The sequence below is a fragment of the Salvelinus alpinus genome, chromosome 4 (assembly GCF_045679555.1).
Source record: "Salvelinus alpinus chromosome 4, SLU_Salpinus.1, whole genome shotgun sequence".
NCBI classification, from domain to species: domain Eukaryota; kingdom Metazoa; phylum Chordata; class Actinopteri; order Salmoniformes; family Salmonidae; genus Salvelinus; species Salvelinus alpinus.
In genome coordinates, this window is record NC_092089.1 from 41,549,405 (window position 1) to 41,577,382 (window position 27,978).

At 46.6% G+C, this 27,978-nt stretch overlaps 1 protein-coding gene across 4 annotated transcripts in view; it reads left to right on the forward strand.

The window, feature by feature from the left end:
- The window catches only part of LOC139573550 (epithelial discoidin domain-containing receptor 1-like), a 67,480-nt gene that overhangs the window by 18,947 nt on the left and 20,555 nt on the right, over positions 1–27,978 (forward strand). For all 4 annotated transcript variants that reach the window (XM_071397135.1, XM_071397136.1, XM_071397139.1 and 1 more), the window contains exons 2-10: positions 9,535–9,692; positions 13,225–13,327; positions 17,409–17,484; positions 17,732–17,884; positions 18,203–18,350; positions 20,038–20,140; positions 20,998–21,184; positions 27,219–27,468; positions 27,681–27,836. In XM_071397135.1, coding sequence (XP_071253236.1) covers positions 9,593–9,692; positions 13,225–13,327; positions 17,409–17,484; positions 17,732–17,884; positions 18,203–18,350; positions 20,038–20,140; positions 20,998–21,184; positions 27,219–27,468; positions 27,681–27,836 — 1,276 coding nt within the window. In that variant the 5' untranslated portion in view covers positions 9,535–9,592. The remainder of the gene's footprint in view (positions 1–9,534; positions 9,693–13,224; positions 13,328–17,408; positions 17,485–17,731; positions 17,885–18,202; positions 18,351–20,037; positions 20,141–20,997; positions 21,185–27,218; positions 27,469–27,680; positions 27,837–27,978) is intronic.

The following is a 27,978-nucleotide window of genomic DNA, read 5'->3' on the forward strand; positions in this document are numbered from 1 at the left end:
TCTTAATTTGTTTAGTTTTTTTTTCTCGTAACAAATAACAAAAATAACCGATAAGAATACCGTTAAAGTACCGGATCGATAAGCAGTATCGGTAAGAGTAGTAATACATTAAAATCTTAACGATACCCATCCCTATATCTAAGTTTGGCTTTTTAATGAAACAAAAAATCAACAGTTATTTCTGCTTGTTAAAGTTAGCCTGCTAACTCATTGATCCTACGTTGTAGTATACCCCTCTGATGTCAAGACCTCACAAACAGATCTGGGACCAGGCTATCACTGACTCACAGACAAAACAACAAAACCATCTGCTCTCGTTCAGGAAAGCCTTTGAGTGCCGCCTTGTTTCCCCGGCTGACGCCACTGAACACTGTAAGCACTTGGAAGGTTAAAAGGTGTTTCCATCTATCCAGGACTCACCGGATGGTTGTGCCTCAGTGACTCCCTCTACTTCCTCTACTGGGTCTGACGGAAACCCAGAACAAAGACCTCTCTACTCTCTAACCTCCCCAGTGGAAGGGTTACTATTACTCCTGTCTGACTGACTGGCTGACTGGGGAGAGAAACGGTCTGTCTGTCTTACTGACTGGCTGGGGAGAGAAACAGTCTCTGTGGCTGTTGTGTTCATGGACTCCACACAGAGAAAACAGAACACAGAGAATATAATAGATTTAGAATCAGCTCCTTGTTCTACCCCAGGCCCAAACTCAACCCCTTAGAATTAGACTGAGTGGAACGAACATTCCAACTCAAAGTTGGGCTTGATACCATCAACTCATATAGTATGGCAAACTCTCATAGTATGGCCCAACTTGAATGGGTGTTTTAATGGGCACTATTGATCTTAGCAGTTACCAGACAATCACATTATACACTGAACAAAATATAAATTCAACATGTAACAATTTCAAAGATTTTACTGAGTTACAGTTCATATAAGGAAATCAGTCAATTGAAATGTATAAATTAGGCCCTAATTTATGGATTTCACATGACTGGGAATACAGATATGCATCTGTCGGTCACAGATACCTTTTAAAAAAGGTAGGGGCGTGGATCAGAAAACCAGTACGTTTCTGGTGTGACCACCATTTGCCTCATGCAGTGCGACACATCTTCTTCGCATAGAGTTGATCAGGCTGTGGATTGTGGCCTGTGGAATGTTGTCCCACTCCTCTTCAATGGCTGTGCGAAGTTGCTGGATATTGGCAGAAACTTGAACACGCTGTTGTACAAGTCGATCCAGAGCATCCCAAACATGCTCAATGGGTGACATGTATGAGTATACAGGCCTTGGAAGAACTGGGACATTTTCAGCTTCCAGGAATTGTGTACAGATCCTTGCGACATGGGGGTTCATCCATGAAGAGCACACTTCTCCAGCGTGCCAGTGGCCATCAAAGGTGAGCATTTGCACACTGACGTCGATTACGACGGAAAACTGCAGTCAGGTCAAGACCCTGGTGAACATGACGAGTACGGAGGGGAGCTTCCCTGAGACGGTTTCTGACAGTTTGTGCTGAAATTCTTTGGTTTGCAAACTCAGTTTCATCAGTCCAGGTGGCTCGACACAGATTTTATTTAATACATTTTATTTAACTAGACAAGTCAGTTAAAAACAAATATTTATTTACAATGACGGGCTACACCGGCCAAACCGGGACAACTCTGGGCAAATTGTGTGCCGCCCTATGGGCCTCCCAATCACTGCCGATTATGATACAGCCTGGATTCGAACCAGGGAATCTGTAGTGACGCCTCAAGCACTGAGATGCAGTGCCTTAGACCGCTGCGCCACTCGGGAGCCCTGGGTTGGATGATCCCGCAAGTGAAGGAGCCAGATGTGGAGGTACTTGGTATGCGTGGTTACACGTGGTCTGCGGTTGTGAGGCTGATTGGATGTACTGCCAAATTCTCTAAAACAACGTTGGAAGTGGCTTATGGTAGAGAAATTAACATGAAATTCTCTTGCAACAGCTCTGATGGACTTTCCTGCAGTCAGCATGCCAAATGCACGCTCCCTTAAAACTTGAGACATCTGTGGCATTGTGTTGTGTGACAAAACTGCACATTTTAGAGAGGCCTTTTATTGTCCCCAGCACAAGGTGCACCTGTGTAATGATCATGCTGTTTAATCAGCTTATTGATATGCCACACCTGTCAGGTGGATGGATTATTGTGGCAAAGGAGAAATGCTCACTAACAGGGATGTAAACAAATTTGTGCACAAAATTTAAGAGATACGCTTTTTGTGCGTATAGAAAATGTCTGGGATCTTTTATTTAAGCTCGTTAAACATGGGATAAACACTTTACATGTTGCGTTTATATATTTTTTCAGTATAGTTTGGAATGCAAATTACAATGTGATTGTCATGAGACATTGCAGTGCCAAAAGGAATCCAAACTCTTTTGTCAAACTTTTTCTGAAGCATACTTTTTTATAAGAGCCTTTCTTCTCCCTCCCTCATTCCCTCCTTCCTTCACTCTCTCTGTCTGTTTTATTGTTGTGTGGTGGGACAGCTGTTCATAACCATTCATTAGCAGTGGATTAGTCTGCACAAATCATGTGAGTGGAGGGAGATGGCAGTGGGATAGGGAGATGGATGGTTAGCTAAACACTATGTGCTCCGCCTCGCTTCCCTCGCTAGCTTCTCCTTAAACACTGCGGCTTGTTTTTCCACTTCCTCAAAAACACTTGACTGTCTATGCCAAACATAATCTTGGTTTTGGTTAGTGGGGATCTCATTTGGTTGTATTTTCTTCAGGACCTAAGGTTTGTGTTTCCATCCAGTTTTGTGGTCGCTGGTCAGTAAAAGTATTTTATCTGTTGTAACATTTGTCAAGTACATTGTTATTGATTGTGACAGGGATCATTTTCGTTTACGATGTGGAGTGGTTACCGTGGTGACTGTGTAGGATTGTTGACATAGTGGACAGGCCAGCGGAGGAAGATTCTCAGCTCTGGTTCTGCATGCTTAGAGTTACTGGAATCCTGTAAGAGACATATTTCAACATGGTGTCATCTGGCAAACCAGACACACACTGCTTCACTCGTTTGGAAGGCTTGGGTGTTTTCTCAGAATAAGCTGTCTACTCTCTCTCCCTCTCTGAACACTTGCACCCTGTATCTGTTGCCTAGCGCCTGTCTCTTGTTCTGGACAGCTGCACTGGCTAGCTATCCCTGAAATCTCCTCTGTGCCACACACACACACACACACACACTCTACTATGTCATCCATGTCATCTGGACCGCTCCTTCGTTCCATCCTTCTCTTCCATTCTCTATGCATACAATTCCACTTTTCACTTGTCTTCATACCTCCCTTCATTCCTTCCCTCTGTCCATCACACTGTCGCTCCCCTTCCTCTGTGTCCCTACAGCTGTGTGTCAGCTGTCGGTCTGTGCCAGTGAAGTCAGAGCTGAAGCCGAAACACAGAGGGCCCACAGGAACCCCAGGCCACCCCTCTACACCCCCTCCCCTACCAGCTGTCTCCCCCTCCCTGCCCCCGTCACCCCCAAACATTAACCATCCACCAGTAAAACTACTGGACAAGCCCTTTTGTGTCTCATAGATGGGTAACTACAGCACCCTATCCACCCTATCAGGCCCCAGTCTAACTACTACAGCACCCTATCCACCCTATCAGGCCCCAGTCTAACTACCACAGAACCATATCAGGCCCCAGTCTAACTACTACAGCACCCTATCAGGCCCAGTCTAACTACTACAGCACCCTATCAGGCCACAGTCTAACTACTACAGCACCCTATCAGGCCCCAGTCTTACTACTACCGCACCCTATCCACCCTATCAGGCCCCAGTTTAACTACTACAGCACCCTATCCACCCTATCAGGCCCCAGTTTAACTACTACAGCACCCTATCAGGCCCCAGTCTAACTACTACAGCACCCTATCCACCCTATCAGGCCCCAGTTTAACTACTACAGCACCCTATCCACCCTATCAGGCCCCAGTCTTACTACTACCGCACCCTATCAGGCCCCAGTCTTACTACTACCGCACCCTATCCACCCTATCAGGCCCCAGTCTAACTACTACAGCACCCTATCAGGCCCCAGTCTAACTACTACAGCACCCTATCCACCCTATCAGGCCCCAGTTTAACTACTACAGCACCCTATCCACCCTATCAGGCCCCAGTCTTACTACTACCGCACCCTATCAGGCCCCAGTCTTACTACTACCGCACCCTATCCACCCTATCAGGCCCCAGTCTAACTACTACAGCACCCTATCCATCCTATCAGGCCCCAGTCTAACTACCACAGAACCATATCAGGCCCCAGTCTAACTACTACAGCACCCTATCAGGCCCAGTCTACCTACTACAGCACCCTATCAGGCCCCAGTCTAACTACTACAGCACCCTATCAGGCCCCAGTCTTACTACTACCGCACCCTATCAGGCCCCAGTCTTACTACTACCGCACCCTATCCACCCTATCAGGCCCCAGTCTAACTACTACAGCACCCTATCAGGCCCCAGTCTTACTACTACCGCACCCTATCCACCCTATCAGGCCCAATCCCACTACTACAGCACCCTATCAGGCCCCAGTCTAACTACTACAGCACCCTATCCATCCTATCAGGCCCCAGTCTAACTACCACAGAACCATATCAGGCCCCAGTCTACCTACTACAGCACCCTATCAGGCCACAATCTAACTACTACAGCACCCTATCAGGCCCAGTCTACCTACTACAGCACCCTATCAGGCCACAATCTAACTACTACAGCACCCTATCAGGCCCCAGTCTTACTACTACAGCACCCTATCCACCCTATCAGGCCCCAGTCTTACTACTACAGCACCCTATCCACCCTATCAGGCCCCAGTCTTACTACTACCGCACCCTATCAGGCCCCAGTCTTACTGCTACCGCACCCTATCCACCCTATCAGGCCCCAGTCTAACTACTACAACACCCTATCAGGCCCCAGTCTTACTACTACCGCACCCTATCAGGCCCCAGTCTTACTACTACCGCACCCTATCCACCCTATCAGGCCCCAGTCTAACTACTACAGCACCCTATCAGGCCCCAGTCTACCTACTACAGCACCCTATCAGGCCCCAGTCTAACTACTACAGCACCCTATCAGGCCCCAGTCTAACTACTACAACACCCTATCCACCCTATCAGGCCCCAGTTTAACTACTACAGCACCCTATCCACCCTATCAGGCCCCAGTCTTACTACTACCGCACCCTATCAGGCCCCAGTCTTACTGCTACCGCACCCTATCCACCCTATCAGGCCCCAGTCTAACTACTACAACACCCTCTCAGGCCCCAGTCTTACTACTACCGCACCCTATCAGGCCCCAGTCTTACTACTACCGCACCCTATCCACCCTATCAGGCCCCAGTCTAACTACTACAGCACCCTATCAGGCCCCAGTCTACCTACTACAGCACCCTATCAGGCCCCAGTCTAACTACTACAGGACCCTATCAGGCCCCAGTCTAACTACTACAACACCCTATCCACCCTATCAGGCCCCAGTCTAACTACCACAGAACCATATCAGGCCCCAGTCTAACTACTACAGCACCCTATCAGGCCCAGTCGAACTACTACAGCACCCTATCCACCCTATCAGGCCCCTGTCTAACTACTACAGCACCCTATCAGGCCCAGTCTAACTACTACAGCACCCTACAGCACCCTATCCATCCTATCAGGCCCCAGTTTAACTACTACAGCACCCTATCAGGCCCAGTCTAACTACTACAGCACCCTACAGCACCCTATCCACCCTATCAGGCCCCAGTCTAACTACTACAGCACCCTATCAGGCCCAGTCTAACTACTACAGCACCCTACAGCACCCTATCCACCCTATCAGGCCCCAGTTTAACTACTACAGCACCCTATCAGGCCCAGTCTTGCTACTACAGCACCCTATCCACCCTATCAGGCCCCAGTCTTACTACTACCGCACCCTATCCACCCTATCAGGCCCCAGTCTAACTACTACAGCACCCTATCCACCCTATCAGGCCCCAGTCTTACTACTACCGCACCCTATCAGGCCCCAGTCTTACTACTACCGCACCCTATCCACCCTATCAGGCCCCAGTCTAACTACTACAGCACCCTATCAGGCCCCAGTCTAACTACTACAGCACCCTATCCACCCTATCAGGCCCCAGTCTAACTACTACAGCACCCTATCCATCCTATCAGGCCCCAGTCTAACTACCACAGAACCATATCAGGCCCCAGTCTAACTACTACAGCACCCTATCAGGCCCAGTCTACCTACTACAGCACCCTATCAGGCCCCAGTCTTACTACTACCGCACCCTATCCACCCTATCAGGCCCCAGTCTAACTACTACAGCACCCTATCAGGCCCCAGTCTTACTACTACCGCACCCTATCAGGCCCCAGTCTTACTACTACCGCACCCTATCCACCCTATCAGGCCCCAGTCTAACTACTACAGCACCCTATCAGGCCCCAGTCTTACTACTACCGCACCCTATCCACCCTATCAGGCCCAATCCCACTACTACAGCACCCTATCAGGCCCCAGTCTAACTACTACAGCACCCTATCCATCCTATCAGGCCCCAGTCTAACTACCACAGAACCATATCAGGCCCCAGTCTACCTACTACAGCACCCTATCAGGCCACAATCTAACTACTACAGCACCCTATCAGGCCCCAGTCTTACTACTACAGCACCCTATCCACCCTATCAGGCCCCAGTCTTACTACTACAGCACCCTATCCACCCTATCAGGCCCCAGTCTTACTACTACCGCACCCTATCAGGCCCCAGTCTTACTGCTACCGCACCCTATCCACCCTATCAGGCCCCAGTCTAACTACTACAACACCCTATCAGGCCCCAGTCTTACTACTACCGCACCCTATCAGGCCCCAGTCTTACTACTACCGCACCCTATCCACCCTATCAGGCCCCAGTCTAACTACTACAGCACCCTATCAGGCCCCAGTCTACCTACTACAGCACCCTATCAGGCCCCAGTCTAACTACTACAGCACCCTATCAGGCCCCAGTCTAACTACTACAACACCCTATCCACCCTATCAGGCCCCAGTTTAACTACTACAGCACCCTATCCACCCTATCAGGCCCCAGTCTAACTACTACAACACCCTATCAGGCCCCAGTCTACCTACTACAGCACCCTATCAGGCCCCAGTCTTACTACTACCGCACCCTATCCACCCTATCAGGCCCCAGTCTAACTACTACAGCACCCTATCAGGCCCCAGTCTACCTACTACAGCACCCTATCAGGCCCCAGTCTAACTACTACAGGACCCTATCAGGCCCCAGTCTAACTACTACAACACCCTATCCACCCTATCAGGCCCCAGTCTAACTACCACAGAACCATATCAGGCCCCAGTCTAACTACTACAGCACCCTATCAGGCCCAGTCGAACTACTACAGCACCCTACAGCACCCTATCCACCCTATCAGGCCCCAGTTTAACTACTACAGCACCCTATCAGGCCCAGTCTAACTACTACAGCACCCTACAGCACCCTATCCACCCTATCAGGCCCCAGTCTAACTACTACAGCACCCTATCAGGCCCAGTCTAACTACTACAGCACCCTACAGCACCCTATCCACCCTATCAGGCCCCAGTTTAACTACTACAGCACCCTATCAGGCCCAGTCTTGCTACTACAGCACCCTATCCACCCTATCAGGTCCCAGTCTTACAGCTACAGCACCCTATCCACCCTATCAGGTCCCAGTCTTACAGCTACAGCACCCAGAGAAACAGTGTTTAGAAAGGAGCTCTGAAATCCACTTTTTCATGCTTGAGCTACTTCTGTGTCTGATACATGCCTAACTACAACCATAGAAGTAGAATGAATTAGAACTTGAATGAATTATATTTCTATGACTACACCACCCATAGAATCGTGTTTAGAATGAGGCTCTGAAATCCACTTTTTAATGTTCCACCATTTGTAGGACCAAGGATTGATTGTCTGTCCTGTCCCGTCTGTCCGTCTGTCCGTCTGTCTGTCTGTCTGTCTGTCTGTCTGTCACTTAGCTCATCTACTTATTGATACTGATACACAGACTGGACTGTCAATCATCTCAAATATATATGTTACCTTCCTCTATTTCTCTCTCTATCTGTCCTTTTCTGGCTATGTGTTCTGATGAATAATCTACATGTATTTACTACTGTCTTTCTCTATCTCGAAACATCCCTGCTGTTATGTTTAAGCCAATTAGGGCTTGAGGAGGAGTTTGCAATAAGGGAGTTGGAAATGACATGATTTACATTTCGAACGCTGAAGGACTAAGTAATGCTGGCTAGGCTAATTATACCACCTTCGATTGGTTCATTGTGCAACAACAACAGATCTAAACCAAGCCAATGGTGTCTGTGTTGTGGTGCCACTAGTCAATCAATCAATCAAATGTATTTATAAAGCCCTTTTTACATCAGCCGATGTCACAAAGTGCTATACAGAAACCCAGCCTAAAACCCCAAACAGCAAGCAATGCAGATGTAGAAGCACGGTGGCTAGGGAAAACTCCCTAGAAAGGCAGGAACTTAGGAAGAAGCCTAGAGAGGAACCCGGCTCTGAGGGGTGGCCAGTCCTCTTCTGGCTGTGCCGAGTGGAGATTATAATAGAACATGGCGAAGATCTTCAAACGTTCATAGATGACCAGCAGGGTCAAATAATAATAATAATCACAGTGGTTGTAGAGGGTGCAACAGGTCAGCACCTCAGGAGTAAATGTCAGTTGGCTTTTCATAGCCGATCATTCAGAGTTAGACAGCAGGTGCGGTAGAGAGAGAGTCGAAAACAGCAGGTCCGGGACAAGCTAGCACGTCCGGTGAACAGGTCACGGTTCTATAGCCGCAAGTAGAACAGTTAAAACTGGAGCAGTAGCACGACCAGGTGGACTGGGGACAGCAAGGAGTCATCAGGCCAGGTAGTCTTGAGGCATGGTCCTAGGGCTCAGGTCCTCCGAGAGAAGAGAGAAAGAGAGAGAGAGAGAATTAGAGGGAGCATGCTTACATTCACATAGGACACCAGATAAGACAGGAGAAATACTCCAGATATAACAGACTGACCCTAGCACCACAACACAAACTATTGCAGCATAAATACTGGAGGCTGAGACAGGAGGGGTCGGGAGACACTGGCCCCGTCTGACGATACCCCCTGACAGGGCCAACCAGGCAGGATATAACCCCACCCACTGGTCTGTTGTGTTGAATTGAGTTATTTGTATCTACTAGACACACAGTGTGGATGTGTAGAGGATCTACTACTGTATCTACTAGACTGGACCTGACATTTAGACAGAAACCCATCCACACGGATTATCACCTCTCTCATTCTTCCTACTCTCTCGTATTCTGTCTTTCATGATACAAAATAAATGATTCATGCATTCTGAAATCTTCTAATCCTTCCCCTCTCTCTCGCTCTCTCTCTCTCTCTCTCTCTCTCTCTCTCTCTCTCTCTCTCTCTCAGGTATGCCTGTGGTTGTCAGCGTGTCTCCGGACAGGTAACCGGGTGTGTTGCTGGTGCCATGGCAACTCCAGAGCTGCGTCTGTTGCCTGTCATCGTGGTTACCATCGTCCTGGTGGCGTTGTCGGCTGCGGATGACCATGAGTGGCACTTTAAACCAGGTAAGAGGTCAAAGGTTAGACAGGAAGTGGCTGTTTAAGGGCAAGGTCAAATCAGATCCCTAGAATATGATTGGTCGTTATTGTTGAAGAGAATGGGTTCTCAATAACCTGCCTAGTTAAAGCTAAGGTAGATAGTAGACGGACTAGGGATTGATGATCGTTGACCAATCGGCCAGGTTTAATACAATTTGAGTCACAACAAGGGAAAAAACTATAATCAGAACAGATGTGTTTTACCTTCCATTCAAGATCTCACAGGCACCCCCTCAGAAATGTCAGACAATTCCATCTCGGCCTCACCTATTGCCCTATCCTCCTCCTCCATCCCTCGCCCTCTCTGCCCCTCACTTGTCTACATTCTCCTCACAGTCTTGGATGTGTGCCTTAAGTCTGTCCATCAGCTATCAGCAGCCAATCCTGTTTCAGGTCCATGTCTCCTAGGCACCCTTGTGTAACAGGAGAGAGATGGTAGCAGGGCGATAGAGCCTCGGGTATTCAACCTCACTAATGCACAGGCTGCTCATCAACCTGTCAATCATACAAAGAGAGAGAGAGGGGAGTGAGGGAAGAAAGGAGAGAGGGGAGGAGAGGGATAGAGAGAGAGTAGAGAAAATTAAACTCCACAAGGTGAAACCAGAGCTGCCGTTTTCTGTCACCTCCAGGGTATCAGCAGACAATGAATTATCTGTCTCACGCACACGCACACACACAGTTGTCATCTGATTTGCTCCATATGGTTATTATTTCCACACCGTTGCTGTGGTGATGCAACAACAGGTCTTTTATAGGAAGAAATAGCCCGGGATATTAGTACCGGGATATGAACTGATATGAAGAGTGAATAAAGGAAGGGAAACAGCCACCATGTGTGTGAAAGGGGGAGAAAGCCAATGGAGACAGAGGGCAATAACAGAGAGGGGAGTAAAAAGAGAGATGGAGAGGCCTGGAGAGAGAGAGTTTTATTGGCAGCTTGGTAATGATGTAATGAAACAGGCCTGTCCGTGTGTGTGTGTGTGTGTGTGTCTCAGAGGGTTTATCTTCCAACCCCACATTCCTATCCACTGACTCACTTGACAGCAACTGAGTTAGAACTTCCCCCCTTATCACCCCCCCACACCCTCATATCACTGACAGCATCATTATCACCCCCACACCCTCATATCACTGACAGCATCATTATCACCCCCCACACCCTCATATCACTGACAGCATCATTATCACCCCCCACGTCCTCATATCACTGACAGCATCATTATCACCCCCACACCCTCATATCACTGACAGCATCATTATCACCCCCCACACCCTCATATCACTGACAGCATCATTATCACCCCCCACGTCCTCATATCACTGACAGCATCATTATCAGCCCCCACACCCTCATATCACTGACAGCATCATTATCACCCCCCACGTCCTCATATCACTGACAGCATCATTATCAGCCCCCACGTCCTCATATCACTGACAGCATCAGTTATCCACGCCCCAATATTACTGACAGCATCAGTTATCCCCCCCACCTCCATATCACTGACAGCATCAGTTATCCACGCCCCAATATTACTGACAGCATCAGTTATCCCCCCCACCTCCATATCACTGACAGCATCAATTATCCACGCCCCAATATTACTGACAGCATCAGTTATCCCCCCCACCTCCATATCACTGACAGCATCAGTTATCCACGCCCCAATATTACTGACAGCATCAGTTATCCCCCCCACCTCCATATCACTGACAGCATCAATTATCCACGCCCCAATATTACTGACAGCATCAGTTATCCCCCCCACCTCCATATCACTGACAGCATCATTATCACCCCCCACACCCTCATATCACTGACAGCATCATTATCACCCCCCACGTCCTCATATCACTGACAGCATCATTATCAGCCCCCACACCCTCATATCACTGACAGCATCATTATCACCCCCCACGTCCTCATATCACTGACAGCATCATTATCAGCCCCCACGTCCTCATATCACTGACAGCATCAGTTATCCACGCCCCAATATTACTGACAGCATCAGTTATCCCCCCCCACCTCCATATCACTGACAGCATCAGTTATCCACGCCCCAATATTACTGACAACATCAGTTATCCCCCCCACCTCCATATCACTGACAGCATCAATTATCCACGCCCCAATATTACTGACAGCATCAGTTATCCCCCCCACCTCCATATCACTGACAGCATCAGTTATCCACGCCCCAATATTACTGACAGCATCAGTTATCCCCCCCACCTCCATATCACTGACAGCATCAATGATCCACGCCCCAATATTACTGACAGCATCAGTTATCCCCCCCACCTCCATATCACTGACAGCATCAATTATCCACGCCCCAATATTACTGACAGCATCAGTTATCCACCCAAAGCAAAGTCTCCGTATCAATAACAATAACTGAGTTCGATTCCCCCCCCCCCCCCCCCCCCCACTAGCACAACCCCATTATCCCCTCTCATTTTCCATCACCATCACCACCCCTCCCCCACTCCAGTTAGTAGCACCATCCTGTCTCCCCCACACCCCCTTCCTTTCATATCATCTGGCCCACCACCACCACTCACTGTGACTGCCTCTCTGCCCCCCATTTGGTCATGTCTGACCCTGCAGTGAAGTCATGGCAGATAGCTAAGTCGTTGGATAGTGCCTGGTTGATATATGCCTGTGGGACTGTTGTCTGGGCTGATATTTGAACCGGTTAGAGCAGAGCTGTCCATTTCATCTGTTAACTGCCTGCCCTATGTCCTCCTCTTCCCCTCTTTCACTCCACTTCCACCTTGTCCTCTTCTTTCTCCTCCTCCTCTTTTTAGTCCTGTGCTCACCTCACCTCATCTGCCTGTTAAAGTAAAAATAAATGGAGAATGATACTTCTTCAGGGTTATAAGCTAATAGAAGAATATCTGTTTGTAATGAACTTGGCAGCTCCTATTCTTCAATATTCATCCTATTAGATGATTAATTAACGTTGACTGTACGTGTTTCTTCCTGAGTGACTAGAAGAGAAATAAGAGGTGACAAGGACATTATTGGATGAGCTCCACTACGCAGTCTGAGGATGTGTCCCAAATGGCACCCTATTCCCTATAGAACGCATTGCTTTTGACCAGACCCTGGAGTAGGGTGCCATGTGGGAAAGATAGAGAAGGAAAAATATGAATTATTATCCACATAATAATTCATATTTCCTGTTGCTGCAGGATTATTTTCCTGCTGTGAGAAACTGGTCAAATTAAGATCCTACATCTGTACATGTAGCTATCATGTTACTCCTGATGTATGATAGTAGAATGTATGATAGTAGAATGTATGATAGTAGAATGTATGATAGTAGAATGCTCTATTCTGTCCTCTAGTCTCTGTATGACAGGCATGATGAATTATATTATGTAGTCTCTATCTCATTCTTGCCCCCCCCCCTGTCTATGTCTCCCTTTCTCACACGAACACACACACACACACACACACACACACACACACACGGCCACATCCATGCAGCTCAGTGTCGTTATGCCCTGGGGATGGAGGATGGCACCATCCCTGACTCTGACATCACGGCTTCCAGTGCCTGGTCAGACTCTACTGAGGCCAAACACGGCAGGTACGTATGTCGGTGTGTGTGTTATTGCATACGTTCCAAAGGGAAAAAGCCCAGCAGCTGGCCTGTATAGCTCTGTGTCAGCTGTTATAGTAGCTGATAGCTGATCTCTGTGGAGGAGAGGTGTTTCTGGTTTCCATGATTCTAAGACTCTGCGACCTTTGACATATTTGGGTCCTTTGTACCTCAATGCTTGACTGTGGAGAGTGCAAATAGAGTATTCAAAATGTGTGTGAGTGCCTGTGTGTGTGTGAGTGCCTGTGTGTGTGTGAGTGCCTGTGTGTGTGTGAGTGCCTGTGTGTGTGTGTGAGTGCCTGTGTGTGTGTGTGAGTGCCTGTGTGTGTGAGTGAGTGCCTGTGTGTGTGAGTGAGTGCCTGTGTGTGTGAGTGAGTGCCTGTGTGTGTGAGTGAGTGCCTGTGTGTGTGAGTGCCTGTGTGTGTGTGAGTGCCTGTGTGTGTGTGAGTGCCTGTGTGTGTGTGAGTGTGCGTGTGTGTGTGTGTGTGTGTGTGTGTGTGTGTGTGTGTGTGTGTGTGTGTGTGTGTGCAATTACATGATCTCTATTCATGTCTGGTTCTGGGTCTGTATCTCTCTACCGTTGACTATGTCTGTCATCTGTTGTCACCATGTTTAAATCACACAGGAGAAGACTATTAGATTACAATACAAGGCTGTGGCCAGCGTGTCTCTTTATAGCACATTAGGTCATGATATTACATTACCAGCCTATATGTTAAACAAGGCAGATTGACATGGTCTATTACTAGACATCCACAGTGTGTGTGAGTGTGTGTATGTGAGTGTGCCTCAGTTTCCATGTCTCTCTTAGCCTGCCGTGTCTGGGCTGGGTCTGCTGGCTGACTCTCAGTTCATGTGGAGGTGATAAGCGCCAACCCCTTAAAGAGACACCACAGACAGACGGAAGGACGGACGGACGGGGAAGAGAGAGAAGAGAGAGGGACGGGGAAGAGAGAGAAGAGAGAGGGACGGGGAAGAGAGAGAAGAATGGAGGGAGAGGGGAATAGAGAGAGAGAGGGAGGGATCGGGGAGAGAGAGAGGAGGGAGAAGTAGGGAAAATGGGCGCCACTGTGATGGAGGGGGAGATTGAAAGAGGGATGGAACGAGGGAGGGAGGAAGCCTGGTGTGTGATCTTAGGGAGATGCTCATTGATATTGTCTGAAAGCAGTTGGATGACAGCATGTTAGATGGAGGGAAGAAGAGAGGGAGGAAGGGAATTTAGAGAGAAGGAGGAAGGGATAGAGTACTTGGCTGATCTGAGAGTGAGAAAGAGAGAGCGGGAATAGAGAGTGATCAAATCAAATCAAATTTTATTTGTCACATACACATGGTTAGCAGATGTTAATGCAAGTGTAGCGAAATGCTTGTGCTTCTAGTTCCGACAATACAGTAATAACCAACAAGTAATCTAACCTAACAATTTCACAACAACTACCTTATACACACAAGTGTAAAGGGATGAAGAATATGTACATAAAGATATATGAATGAGTGATGGTACAGAACGGCATAGGCAAGATGCAGTAGATGGTATAGAGTACAGTATATACATATGAGATGAGTAATGTAGGGTATATAAACATTATATGAAGTGGCATTGTTTAAAGTGGCTAGTAATACATTTTTCCATACATTTTTACATTGTTAAAGTGGCTGGAGTTGAGTCAGTATGTTGGCAGAAGCCACTCAATGTTAGTGGTGGCTGTTTAACAGTCTGATGGCCTTGAGATAGAAGCTGTTTTTCAGTCTCTCGGTCCCTGCTTTGATGCAGGGGGGGATAGAGGGGAATAGAGGACTTGGCTGGTCTGAGAGTGAGAAAGAGAGAGAGGGAATAGAGAGTGATGGAGGGGGGATAGAGGGGGTAATAGAGGACTTGGCTGGTCTGAGAGTGAGAAAGAGAGAGAGGGAATAGAGAGTGATGGAGGGGGATAGAGGGGAATAGAGGACTTGGCTAGTCTGAGAGTGAGAAAGAGAGAGAGGGAATAGAGAGTGATGGAGGGGGGATAGAGGGGAATAGAGGACTTGGCTAGTCTGAGAGTGAGAAAGAGAGAGAGGGAATAGAGAGTGATGGAGGGGGGATAGAGGGGAATAGAGGACTTGGCTGGTCTGAGAGTGAGAAAGAGAGAGAGGGAATAGAGAGTGATGGAGGGGGGATAGAGGGGAATAGAGGACTTGGCTGGTCTGAGAGTGAGAAAGAGAGAGAGGGAATAGAGAGTGATGGAGGGGGGATAGAGGGGAATAGAGGACTTGGCTGGTCTGAGAGTGAGAAAGAGAGAGAGGGAATAGAGAGTGATGGAGGGGGGATAGAGGGGAATAGAGGACTTGGCTGGTCTGAGAGTTAGAAAGAGAGAGAGGGAATAGAGAGTGATGCAGGGGGGGATAGAGGGGGATAGAGGACTTGGCTGGTCTGAGAGTGAGAAAGAGAGAGAGGGAATAGAGAGTGATGGAGGGGGGAATAGAGAGGGGAATAGAGGACTTGGCTGGTCTGAGAGTGAGAAAGAGAGAGAGGGAATAGAGAGTGATGGAGGGGGGATAGAGGGGAATAGAGGACTTGGCTGGTCTGAGAGTGAGAAAGAGAGAGAGGGAATAGAGAGTGATGGAGGGGGGATAGAGGGGAATAGAGGACTTGGCTGGTCTGAGAGTTAGAAAGAGAGAGAGGGAATAGAGAGTGATGCAGGGGGGGATAGAGGGGGATAGAGGACTTGGCTGGTCTGAGAGTGAGAAAGAGAGAGAGGGAATAGAGAGTGATGGAGGGGGGAATAGAGAGGGGAATAGAGGACTTGGCTGGTCTGAGAGTGAGAAAGAGAGGGAGGGAATAGAGAGTGATGCAGGGGGGGATGGAGGGGGATAGAGGACTTGGCTGGTCTGAGAGTGAGAAAGAGAGAGAGGGAATAGAGAGTGATGGAGGGGGGAATAGAGAGGGGAATAGAGGACTTGGCTGGTCTGAGAGTGAGAAAGAGAGAGAGGGAATAGAGAGTGATGGAGGGGAATATAGGGGGAATAGAGGACTTGGCTGGTCTGAGAGTGAGAAAGAGAGAGAGGGAATAGAGTGATGGAGGGGGGGTAGAGGGGGGAATAGAGGACTTGGCTGGTCTGAGAGGGAATAGAGTGATTGGGGGGGGGGGGGGGGTAGAGGTCTTGGCTAGTCTGAGAGGGAATAGAGTGATTGAGGGGGAATAGAGGGGGGGGGGGTAGAGGACTTGGCTGGTCTGAGAAGGAATAGAGTGATTGAGGGGGAATAGAGGACATGGCTGGTCTGAGAGGGAATAGAGTGATTGAGGGGGAATAGAGGGGGGATAGAGGACTTGGCTGGTCTGAGAGGGAATAGAGTGATTGAGGGGGAATAGAGGGGGGAATAGAGGACTTGGCTGGTCTGAGAGGGAATAGAGTGATTGAGGGGGAATAGAGGACTTGGCTGGTCTGAGAGGGAATAGAGTGATTGAGGGGGAATAGAGGACATGGCTGGTCTGAGAGGGAATAGAGTGATTGAGGGGGAATAGAGGGGGGGGATAGAGGACTTGGACAGTTTGTCTCCTTTTGCACGTCAGTGATCTGTCATATGAATCATTTTGGCTGATGTAGGATGGAGAGGCCTGGTTTGTCTCTCTCTCTCTCTCCCTTTCTTCATCTATCCATCCCTCCCTCGTATCTGATGTACTGTATGATGCAGTGAGGCCTGGCTCTATCCCCAACTATCTCCCCTCCCTCCATCAGTGTCAATGACCTAGTGTTCTGAATGGTAGGTTGACCTCAGTGGGATCGCGATCAACTGTAGTATAACTTTATTATCATTCGATTCAACAATGTTGACAGGAAGAACTGTGTCTTGGTGTTAGGGCTGGTCTTTATATGGTCCAGGTTTGGTTTGCTTCATGTGGACCAGTTCTCAGTGTGAATTGATCCTAATGCCAGCGACTAAGTGGTTGTACTGTGGTCTGTTTGTTGTGATGGATATTGTGGTCTCTGTAAGAAGTATTTGTGGTTGGGAAAGTTATATTCTATCCAGAATGATCTCATTATGGAATCCATGAATGTATAATTCAATAATCCCCCCCCCCCCCTCCCCCAGGTTGAGTACAGGAGAGGGAGACGGTGCGTGGTGTCCTGCAGGAGCAGTGTTCCCCAGTGCTTCAGAGTACCTCCAGGTCAGACATGGGCTACAGCCACATACTATATGTGAAGGATTCTCTGTTTCCATTGGCTAGAGGTGCATTCATTCCGCCAATACTCACATTTCATTGGGTTATAGTTTGTGTTTAATTTAATCAAGGTAGAAGTTCCCTAGTTTCCCTGTGTTGGAGGTAGAGGGTCAGGATGGGCTGAGGGTCAGAGCACTACATTACAACTGACCTTAGATCAGTGACTAGAGACGTCTTGTTCTCTCTCTTCCAGGTGGACCTGCGCTCACTGCACTTCCTGGCTCTGGTGGGTACCCAGGGTCGCCATGCCGACGGGCACGGCCAGGAGTTTGCCCGCAGCTACCGGCTCCGTTACTCCCGAGACGGACGCACCTGGATCACCTGGAAGGACCGCTGGGGGCAGGAGGTAAAGATAAGTGTGTGTGTGTGTGTGTGTGTGTTTTATCTATTTAATGTATCTCTCTCCCCTTGGCTCTGCTTCTCTGACTCATTCCATTATTTCTGTCTTATACAAACCTTTTATTCAGCCACCCACTCACAACATCCTTGAATCTCACTAGTTTCCTAAAGACCTTTTATGTATCATTCATTCACTATCATTTCTGTATTCCATTATGTCCATGTTGCTTTTTCACATCTAAATGCTTAATACTGCTATTCATGGTTATTCAATGGGTCTCCATGCTACTCTTGACTGTCTCCCTCCTCCCCCCTCACCCCCCAGGTGGTGTCTGGGAATGAGAACACCTATGATGTGGTTCTGAAGGACCTGGGTCCACCCATTGTTGCCCGTTATGTCCGCTTCTACCCCCTGGCAGACCGGGTCATGAGCGTCTGTCTACGAGTGGAGCTCTATGGCTGTCTGTGGAACGGTGAGTCACACTGTGTGTGTGTGTGTGTCTGTCTCTGTCTGTCTGTCTGTCTGTCTGTCTGTCTGTCTGTCTGTCTGTCTGTCTGTCTGTCTGTCTGTCTGTGTGTCTGTGTGTCTGTGTGTCTGTCTCTGTCTGTCAGTTGGGAAACATGTGTGGATGGGTTCTGTGTGGGTCTAGAGCAGATTAATTAATACACTCTTAGAAGAAAAGGTTCTGGATAGAACCGATAAGGGCTCTTTTGCTTGTTTCATATACGGCACTATATACTGTAGAACCTTTTTGTAGGGTTCTTTGATCAGAACCCCAGGGGTTCTTCTTCATTGAACCAAAATTGGTTCCACATTGAACCCTTATAGAACCTTTAGGGGGGGCCATATATGAAGCAAGCATAGAACCCTTTTTGGTTCTATCCAGAACCTTTTTTTCTAAGAGTATAAGGTGGATACAGACAGACATTGAAAGAAGGCCTTTGGTCTCATATCTCTGCTGTCTGCACTCCAGACACCTAGGGGGATGGCCAACGACTTCACCATCCTTAGATGTGTGTGTGTTCGTGTGCGTGTGCGTGTGCGTCGCCTTGAATTTACGGTCTGTTTTCTGGATTTGAGAAATAAGTCTTATGTGTCTTCAAGCACGTATTTCTGCAGATATGGTCAAAGGATTCACTCACCATGACTTTTAATTTACTGTCTGGTTTGGCCTGAGATAAAACCATCCAGTTTTACCACAGATAAGTGACACTACAGCACTAAGGATGATAGATGGTATGCTCACAGAGCACCAGTGAATTACACTGCGTTTATGGGTGGGTCACGTCTCCTCTCTGTCCTCCTCCCTCACACAATGGCTGGCTGACTGGCTGTAAATCAAGCCTAGTGCTGAGCCTTAGTGCCTGGGGTCGCTGCATCTGGATGCATCCCAAATGGCACTATTCCCTGAACAGGGCTCTGGTCAAAAGTAGTGCACTGTATAGGGAATAGGGTGTCATTTAAGACTCAACCTCTGTGTGTCTCTCTGGGGATAGACTGACTATCTTCTTGGAATTATTGTCTGTTAGAGAGGGCTCTGTCTCTGTCTCTGTAACCACTAACACTATAACATGCAGATTCACAGAAATGGCAGACACATTTCTCAGCACACATTCCTGTTCCATCATCACATTTTACATTGTGGCGGGGAACCGGTATGCTATGTGGTTTGTTTATTGTGCAAGACCCCAATGGGACTGAGCCCATGTCCCCCACACACACGGACACACATGTACACACAAACACACACACTCCCTGCCTCTGTAAAAGCTGTGTTTATTGTGGATGTGAGCACTGAAGGAGAAGGTGCTAGTTGCAGTGAGTGACGTCAGGCCTGTGCTAGGAGAACATACTGATTAGCCATACAGGCTGGCTGGGGGGAGAGAGAGTCTAGTGTTTCACTGACTAATGTTCTATAGAGCTGTTCTGGAGAGATGTCTGCTCTGCCTGTGTGTTTCTCATCTCCTGAACACAGGCTTAACCAACGTATGTAGGTAATGTGTAGCTGACCAGGCGATGGTAAAGATGATGTATGTTGTATCTTATTAAAGTGTATATTATTAATGTAGTCTCTCTCTATATACTTCCTCTCCCCTCTCTATCTCTCCCTCTCTCTCTCTGTCTCTCTCTCTCTGTCTCTCTGTCTCTCTCTCTCTCAGATGGCCTGTTGGTGTACACAGCTCCAGTGGGTCATGTGATGCACCTGTCTGGCTCACCTGTGTACCTCAACGATTCCACCTACGATGGCAGCGTAGAGTCAGGGTAAGCATCATCCTCCTCTCTCAGCTCTGTGGGTATTGGCTGGCTACTTGAAATTGGTCTTCAGCCTCCGTTGGCTTTAGTTGGGTCCCACACAAATGCAACTTTTCCCCAGGTTGTCGCTGTAAAAGAGAATGTGTTCTCAGCCAACCTACCTGGTAATGGATGTATGGATGTATGGATGAATATATAAAGGAACCAGCAGCTAGCTGAAACATGGCCTCCATCGTCTGCAGGCCCCCTCCGGTGCTGCTCTGCTCCTGGACTCATCCCATCTGTTAGTAGTGAACAGGGCCTTAGTGAGCCGCAGTCAGCCAAATGCCTTTAGTCTGTCATACACACACACGAAACATCTCCTCTAACCAATGTTTATTTTCTCTGTCCACCTAATCGAATAAGAATGAAATGATCTGGAGTCAGACTTTATTTGCTGAGGGAGTTGTACTCTGTTTCCAGACTGTATTGTCCAGGGATGGGGGAAAGTAGGGAGGTTATATTCACATATACCTTTTTAATGGGGCACAACTGTTTTCATAGCGGGTGAGCTAACGTTTTTGACGCAACCCAGACCTATATAGTGTGTGTGTGTGTGTGTGTGTGTGTGTGTGTGTGTGTGTGTGTGTGTGTGTGTGTGTGTGTGTGTGTGTGTGTGTGTGTGTGTGTGTGTGTGTGTGTGTGTGTGTGTGTGTGAGAAAGCTGAGACACAGAGGTCTGAGTTGTGTGTGTGTACTTCTGTATATGTCTGGATGTGGGTGTGTGCATGTCTCTGCGTGTCACATGTACAATGTATGACTGTGTATGCCTTGGCATGTGTGCAGTATATGTATAACGGTGTAATAATGTGTACTGTATGTGTTTAGGGTTCAGTTCGGAGGCCTGGGCCAGCTGTTTGACGGTGTGTTAGGAGGGGATGACTTCACAGAGACCAAGGAGCTGAGGGTGTGGCCGGGGTATGACTACCTGGGCTGGAGCAGAGAGGCTCTGGGGCAGGGCAGCGTTGACATCGAGTTCCACTTCGAAAAGACACGCAGCTTCCACACCATGCAGGTAAGAGGATGTGTGTGTGTGTGTGTCCCTTATATCTACATGTGTGTCTCTTTAAGTCCAAAAATCCCCCCCAAAATCCTTGGCTCACACAGTCCAATACATCTCTATAAAACCTTCAAATTATCTATGATACAATAATGTTGACCAACATTACACAACACATAATAACATAATAACTGTTGTCACATCACTTCATATCTCTTTATCATCGTGTGACTAGCCAGTAACACATTGTCTTAAATTACCCTCCCAGTCCCACCATCATATTAGCTTTTCATTATCCTGTCGTTTATCATTGTTTGTCTGTTGTCTGTAATCTGGTCTCTGTGGGCCATTAGGTTGTATCACTGGCTGTATGTGTGGTTGTGGTTTGATGGTTTCTGGTGAAATGTTGCGTTGCTATGTTGGAAGATTTTGGAATGTGTGAACCCAGTTTAATGTGTGAACCCAGTTTAATGTGTGAACCCAGTTTAATGTGTGAACCCAGTTTAATGTGTGAACCCAGTTTAATGTGTGAACCCAGTTTAATGTCCTGTTGTTTTCTCTTCTGGAATGGAGTCAGTCTGGAATGTTGGTTAGGGCTGGAATTAGAGATTTGCCCACTATAAAAACTTGAATGAAAGTGTATTTAAAACAATAAAATGAATGAGATAAAAGAAAACAAGCAGGAAGAATGAAAGAGATGAGTAAAGAAACAATATTAACCAGTTTGACTTTCCAGTCTAGATACAAACGATGATTAATCTGTTTTGAACTTTTCAGTCTTACTCATTAGTTCCCCTATGCTACGCCGTTAACGATGGGAATTCTTGAACTATCCCAGTGTTTTCCCAGTCCTCTCGGAATGCTGCACCTAAGCTATCTAAAGCTTTCTATCGCTTTCCTAAAGGTTTTTCCTGACACGTTTTCCTGTGTTTTTGTTTTTCTATATAGATCGTTTCAATAGTCTCCTGTAGTCTTTCCTCAATCCGGTTCCTGATGCGTTCCTGATGTTTTTCCTGAGCTTAAGCAGTTTTTTTCCTGCCTTTTTCCAATGCGTTCCCTGGTCTTATCTCAGCAAACATACACCTGAAGGGAATAGCACACAGTTCACATAAATAACTGCAGGAACATGAACCTGACAAGTCTGCCTTCCCTAAAGGGAGATATGTTCTCTAACCTGGTTCTAGGACACTCCCAGGAGAGGAACGTGTTCCGTTACCTAGCTCGCTCTCTCTCTTTTCTCTCTCTCTCTCTCTCTCTCTCTTGTTGTCACTCTCTCTCTTCTCTCTCTCGTTCTCTCTCTCTTGTTCTCTCTCTCTTCTCTCTCTCGTTCTCTCTCTCTTCTCTCTCTCGTTCTCTCTCTCTCGTTCTCTCTCTCTCTCGTTCTCGCTCTCTCTCGCTCTCTCTCTTGTTCTCTCTCTCTCTCTTGTTCTCGCTCTCTCTCTTCTCTCTCTTTTCTCTCTCTCTTGTTCTCTCTCTCGGTCTCTCTCTCTCTTGTTCTCACTCTCTCTCTTCTCTCTCTCGTTCTCTCTCTTTCTCGGTCTCTCTCTTGGTCTCTCTCTCTCTTGTTCTCTCTCTCTCTTTCTAATTTTCTTTACTTTTACATATTTTTGATACTGAATGTTATCAGATCTTCAACCAAAACCTAATATTAGATAAAGGGAACCTGAGTGAACAAATAAAACAAGAATTACATCCTTACATAACTTAGTTTATAAAATAAATTAAATAACACCCAATACCCCTTACACTCAATAACTGGTTTTGCCACCTTTAGCTGCAATGAATCCAAGCTTGAAAAACCCGCAAAAGTATAGAAAATCAAAATGAGGCAAATACTTTTGTACCTTTTTATTTATCCAGGTGAATCAATTTGAGCATAATTATTATTTACAATGTCTGATCTCCTCTAACCTACTAATAAGTGTCTGATCTCCTCTAACCTACTAATAAGTGTCTGATCTCCTCTAACCTACTAATAAGTGTCTGTTCTCCTCTAACCTACTAATAAGGGTCTGATCTCCTCTAACCTACTAATAAGTGTCTGTTCTCCTCTAACCTACTAATAAGTGTCTGTTCTCCTCTAACCTACTAATAAGTGTCTGATCTCCTCTAACCTACTAATAAGTGTCTGATCTCCTCTAACCTACTAATAAGTGTCTGATCTCCTCTAACCTACTAATAAGGGTCTGATCTCCTCTAACCTACTAATAAGGGTCTGATCTCCTCTAACCTACTAATAAGAGTCTGATCTCCTCTAACCTACTAATAAGTGTCTGTTCTCCTCTAACCTACTAATAAGGGTCTGATCTCCTCTAACCTACTAATAAGGGTCTGATCTCCTCTAACCTACTAATAAGTGTCTGATCTCCTCTAACCTAATAATAAGTGTCTGTTCTCCTCTAACCTACTAATAAGTGTCTGATCTCCTCTAACCTACTAATAAGGGTCTGATCTCCTCTAACCTACTAATAAGTGTCTGATCTCCTCTAACCTACTAATAAGTGTCTGATCTCCTCTAACCTACTAATAAGGGTCTGATCTCCTCTAACCTACTAATAAGTGTCTGATCTCCTCTAACCTACTAATAAGTGTCTGATCTCCTCTAACCTACTAATAAGTGTCTGATCTCCTCTAACCTACTAATAAGTGTCTGATCTCCTCTAACCTACTAATAAGGGTCTGTTCTCCTCTAACCTACTAATAAGGGTCTGATCTCCTCTAACCTACTAATAAGTGTCTGATCTCCTCTAACCTACTAATAAGTGTCTGATCTCCTCTAACCTACTAATAAGTGTCTGATCTCCTCTAACCTACTAATAAGTGTCTGATCTACTCTAACCTACTAATAAGTGTCTGATCTCCTCTAACCTACTAATAAGTGTCTGATCTCCTCTAACCTACTAATAAGTGTCTGATCTCCTCTAACCTACTAATAAGTGTCTGATCTCCTCTAACCTACTAATAAGTGTCTGATCTCCTCTAACCTACTAATAAGTGTCTGATCTCCTCTAACCTACTAATAAGGGTCTGTTCTCCTCTAACCTACTAATAAGTGTCTGTTCTCCTCTAACCTACTAATAAGTGTCTGTTCTCCTCTAACCTACTAATAAGGGTCTGATCTCCTCTAACCTACTAATAAGTGTCTGTTCTCCTCTAACCTACTAATAAGGGTCTGATCTCCTCTAACCTACTAATAAGTGTCTGATCTCCTCTAACCTACTAATAAGTGTCTGTTCTCCTATAACCTACTAATAAGTGTCTGATCTCCTCTAACCTACTAATAAGGGTCTGTTCTCCTCTAACCTACTAATAAGTGTCTGATCTCCTCTAACCTACTAATAAGTGTCTGATCTCCTCTAACCTACTATTAAGTGTCTGATCTCCTCTAACCTACTAATAAGTGTCTGATCTCCTCTAACCTACTAATAAGTGTCTGTTCTCCTCTAACCTACTAATAAGTGTCTGATCTCCTCTAACCTACTAATAAGGGTCTGATCTCCTCTAACCTACTAATAAGTGTCTGATCTCCTCTAACCTACTAATAAGGGCCTGATCTCCTCTAACCTACTAATAAGGGTCTGTTCTCCTCTAACCTACTAATAAGTGTCTGATCTCCTCTAACCTACTAATAAGGGTCTGTTCTCCTCTAACCTACTAATAAGGGTCTGTTCTCCTCTAACCTACTAATAAGTGTCTGATCTCCTCTAACCTACTAATAAGTGTCTGATCTCCTCTAACCTACTAATAAGGGCCTGATCTCCTCTAACCTACTAATAAGGGCCTGTTCTCCTCTAACCTACTAATAAGGGTCTGTTCTCCTCTAACCTACTAATAAGTGTCTGATCTCCTCTAACCTACTAATAAGGGTCTGTTCTCCTCTAACCTACTAATAAGTGTCTGATCTCCTCTAACCTACTAATAAGTGTCTGATCTCCTCTAACCTACTAATAAGTGTCTGATCTCCTCTAACCTACTAATAAGTGTCTGATCTCCTCTAACCTACTAATAAGTGTCTGATCTCCTCTAACCTACTAATAAGGGTCTGTTCTCCTCTAACCTACTTGTCATATGTTCCTTGTTCCGTGTTCTTCCATTTACATTTCAGTCAGTTAGTAGGATGTTTTCATCCAACTCACAAATAAGTGCATTCAAGTAAGTGATCAGAAACATGTTCTAGAAGAATGCAACAGGAAGACTTAAGCACCAAATAACAAGAACATAATGTATGTTTTCTAGCCAGGCCTGTGCAGATCAGATTACCCAGCAGGCTTTGCTTTTTTGAATTATTAGGCCCCCTCCAGATTACAATCAGTTACATGTTAACCTCAGTGTTGTGTTCCAGGAGTGTGCATGAGAGCATATATGGGTGTGTGTGTGTTTGTATTACACAGATCCACATGTGGTTTTAGTTAGAGAGGTTATCCCTGCAGTAAGTGTCAGGTTAATGACTAACCTGTCAGTAGAGTCTTAATACCAGCCCTTCCTTCCCCATTAGAGGGAGCATTTCTCCCTCCCCTTTTCTTTCCCTCCCTCCAGATGCCCTATCCCCCTTTCCCTTTCTTTTCCTCTGTATTCTCTCTCTCTTCCTGGCTATTCTATTCCCCACCTTTCCCCCTTGAACCTCTATCTACCTCACCATCTATCTACCTCACCATCTATCATTTCTCTTTCTCTCTATTCCCTCTCTTCCTGCCCCCCCCCCCCCCCCCTCTTTCTTTATTTCTCTCTCTCCTCACTAGGTAGCAGTGATAGTCTATAGACATAGATGGAACCTTTCTCTCCTGCCGTGTCCCTCTGGTTGGCTGTAAAGTGTATTTTCTCCAATCAATCACCTCTCCTTCTCCCCCTCTCTTATTCTCACCTCACCCCTCTTCTCTTTCCTTTCTCTTCCCTCTCCTACTTTGTCACTAATCACTTTCCACTTTCACTCATTTGCATTTATAGCCAGCTCACAACAATGTTGTCAAAACAATCAAGAGTCAACAGGATTTAAATCCTGTTTTTAATTTCATGTTTTAATTGAAAGCCCCCCTCTCCCCCTCCAACTTAAAAAGATAGTTTGCACATTGACTGTTTCTTTATGCAGAGTTTTGTTATTTTCCACCTAGTACCTCAGTGTAATGTGATGTTCCTATTATAAGGAGGTAGTACATGGTCATAACAAGGCTAACGATGCATTATAACTGCAGGGTTTTAGTGTTACTATTTTTTAAATCCAGATCAGGTGGGCCTTCACACTTCAGAAAACAAAGGAAAGGAGGGGTGCTCTACAACAATGACAAAAATCATGAGAATGGCTTACCAAGAAAAACTTCCAAAAGGACTAATTCGAGGTAACAAGAAGTTGGAGCATAGTTAAAACGCGGACTATATTTATTGCACGCCACTGCATCGAAGCCGACCATGGCTCACCTTCCTCCCTGTGCTTTGTAGCCACAGAACAGGTTCACATTTCACCAAGACGAGGTGACATCATACATCAACTCAAATAAAGAGAGGCGTTCTGTTGCTACTGCATAGACACTGTGGATCCTAAGTGGCTAGAGGATCTTTCACTGTCCTCGTTTCTAGAATGTCCTTGCCTTGATTTTGGGGGTCTCTGTGTCTCCGAATTCAAAGACACTCAAATATCACTTATGTACAGTTGAAGTCGGAAGTTTACATACACATTAGCCAAAAACATTTAAACTCAGTTTTTCACAATTCCTGACATTTAATCCTTGTAAAAATTCCCTGTCTTAGGTCAGTTCGGATCACCACTTTATTTTAAGAATGTGAAATGTCAGAATAATAGTAGAGAGAGATTTATTTCAGTTTTTATTTCTTTCGTCACATTCCCAGTGGGTCAGAAGTTTACATACACTCAATTAGTATTTGGTAGCATTGCCTTTAAATTGTTTAACTTGGGTCAAACGTGTCGGGTAGCCTTACACAAGCTTCCCACAATAAGTTGGGTGAATTTTGGCCCATTCCTCCTGACAGAGCTGGTGTAACTGAGTCCCTCTCCCCCCCCCCCCCCCCCCCTCTTCCCTCCCTCTCCCCCATCCAGGTCCACAGTAACAACCGTCACACCCAGGGTGTGAGGGTGTTCAGTAAGGTAGAGTGTCAGTTTAAACCTGGCCTCTTACTCCCCTGGTCCTCGCCCCCCCTCTCCCTGGCTGTACCCCTGGAGGACCTGAAGGACCCCTCCTCACGCCCCATCTCCCTGCCCCTGGGGGGTCGCCCCGCCCAGATCTTACGCTGCCAGTTTTCCTTCGCAGACCGATGGATGCTCATCTCTGAGATCTCCTTCTACTCCGGTACGTTCAGGGTATTGCTCTCTTTCACTGCCTTTCATTCTCACTCCTCTTCTCTCCTTTTGTCATTATCTCTGTCATTTTAACGTTATCTCTCCTTTTCTCTCTGGTTCTCAGTGTCTCTCTCCCCTTCTACTCTGTGGGATTCATGGTTATCTCTGATTGTCTTAAGAAGTTGATCATCCTATTCTTGTTTATCCCCATCTCTCTCTCAGAGCCGTATGGGGAGGGTGTCGACCCCATGGACACGGGCTCTGCTCTTCCTGCTCCTCCGGTCTCCTTCGCTACTCCTCCTCCTCGTCCTGTCTTCCCCTCCTCCGTCAGCCCCGCCCTCAACCACAACTCCTCCAACTTCACTAGCGTTCCCTCAGGTGAGTCGCCTCTCTTTCTTTTTTTACCCCCTTTTTCTCCCCAATTTCGTGGTATCCAATTGTTAGTAGTTACTGTCTTGTCTCATCGCTACAACTCCAGTACAGGCTCGGGTGAGACGAAGGTCGAGAGCCATGCGTCCTC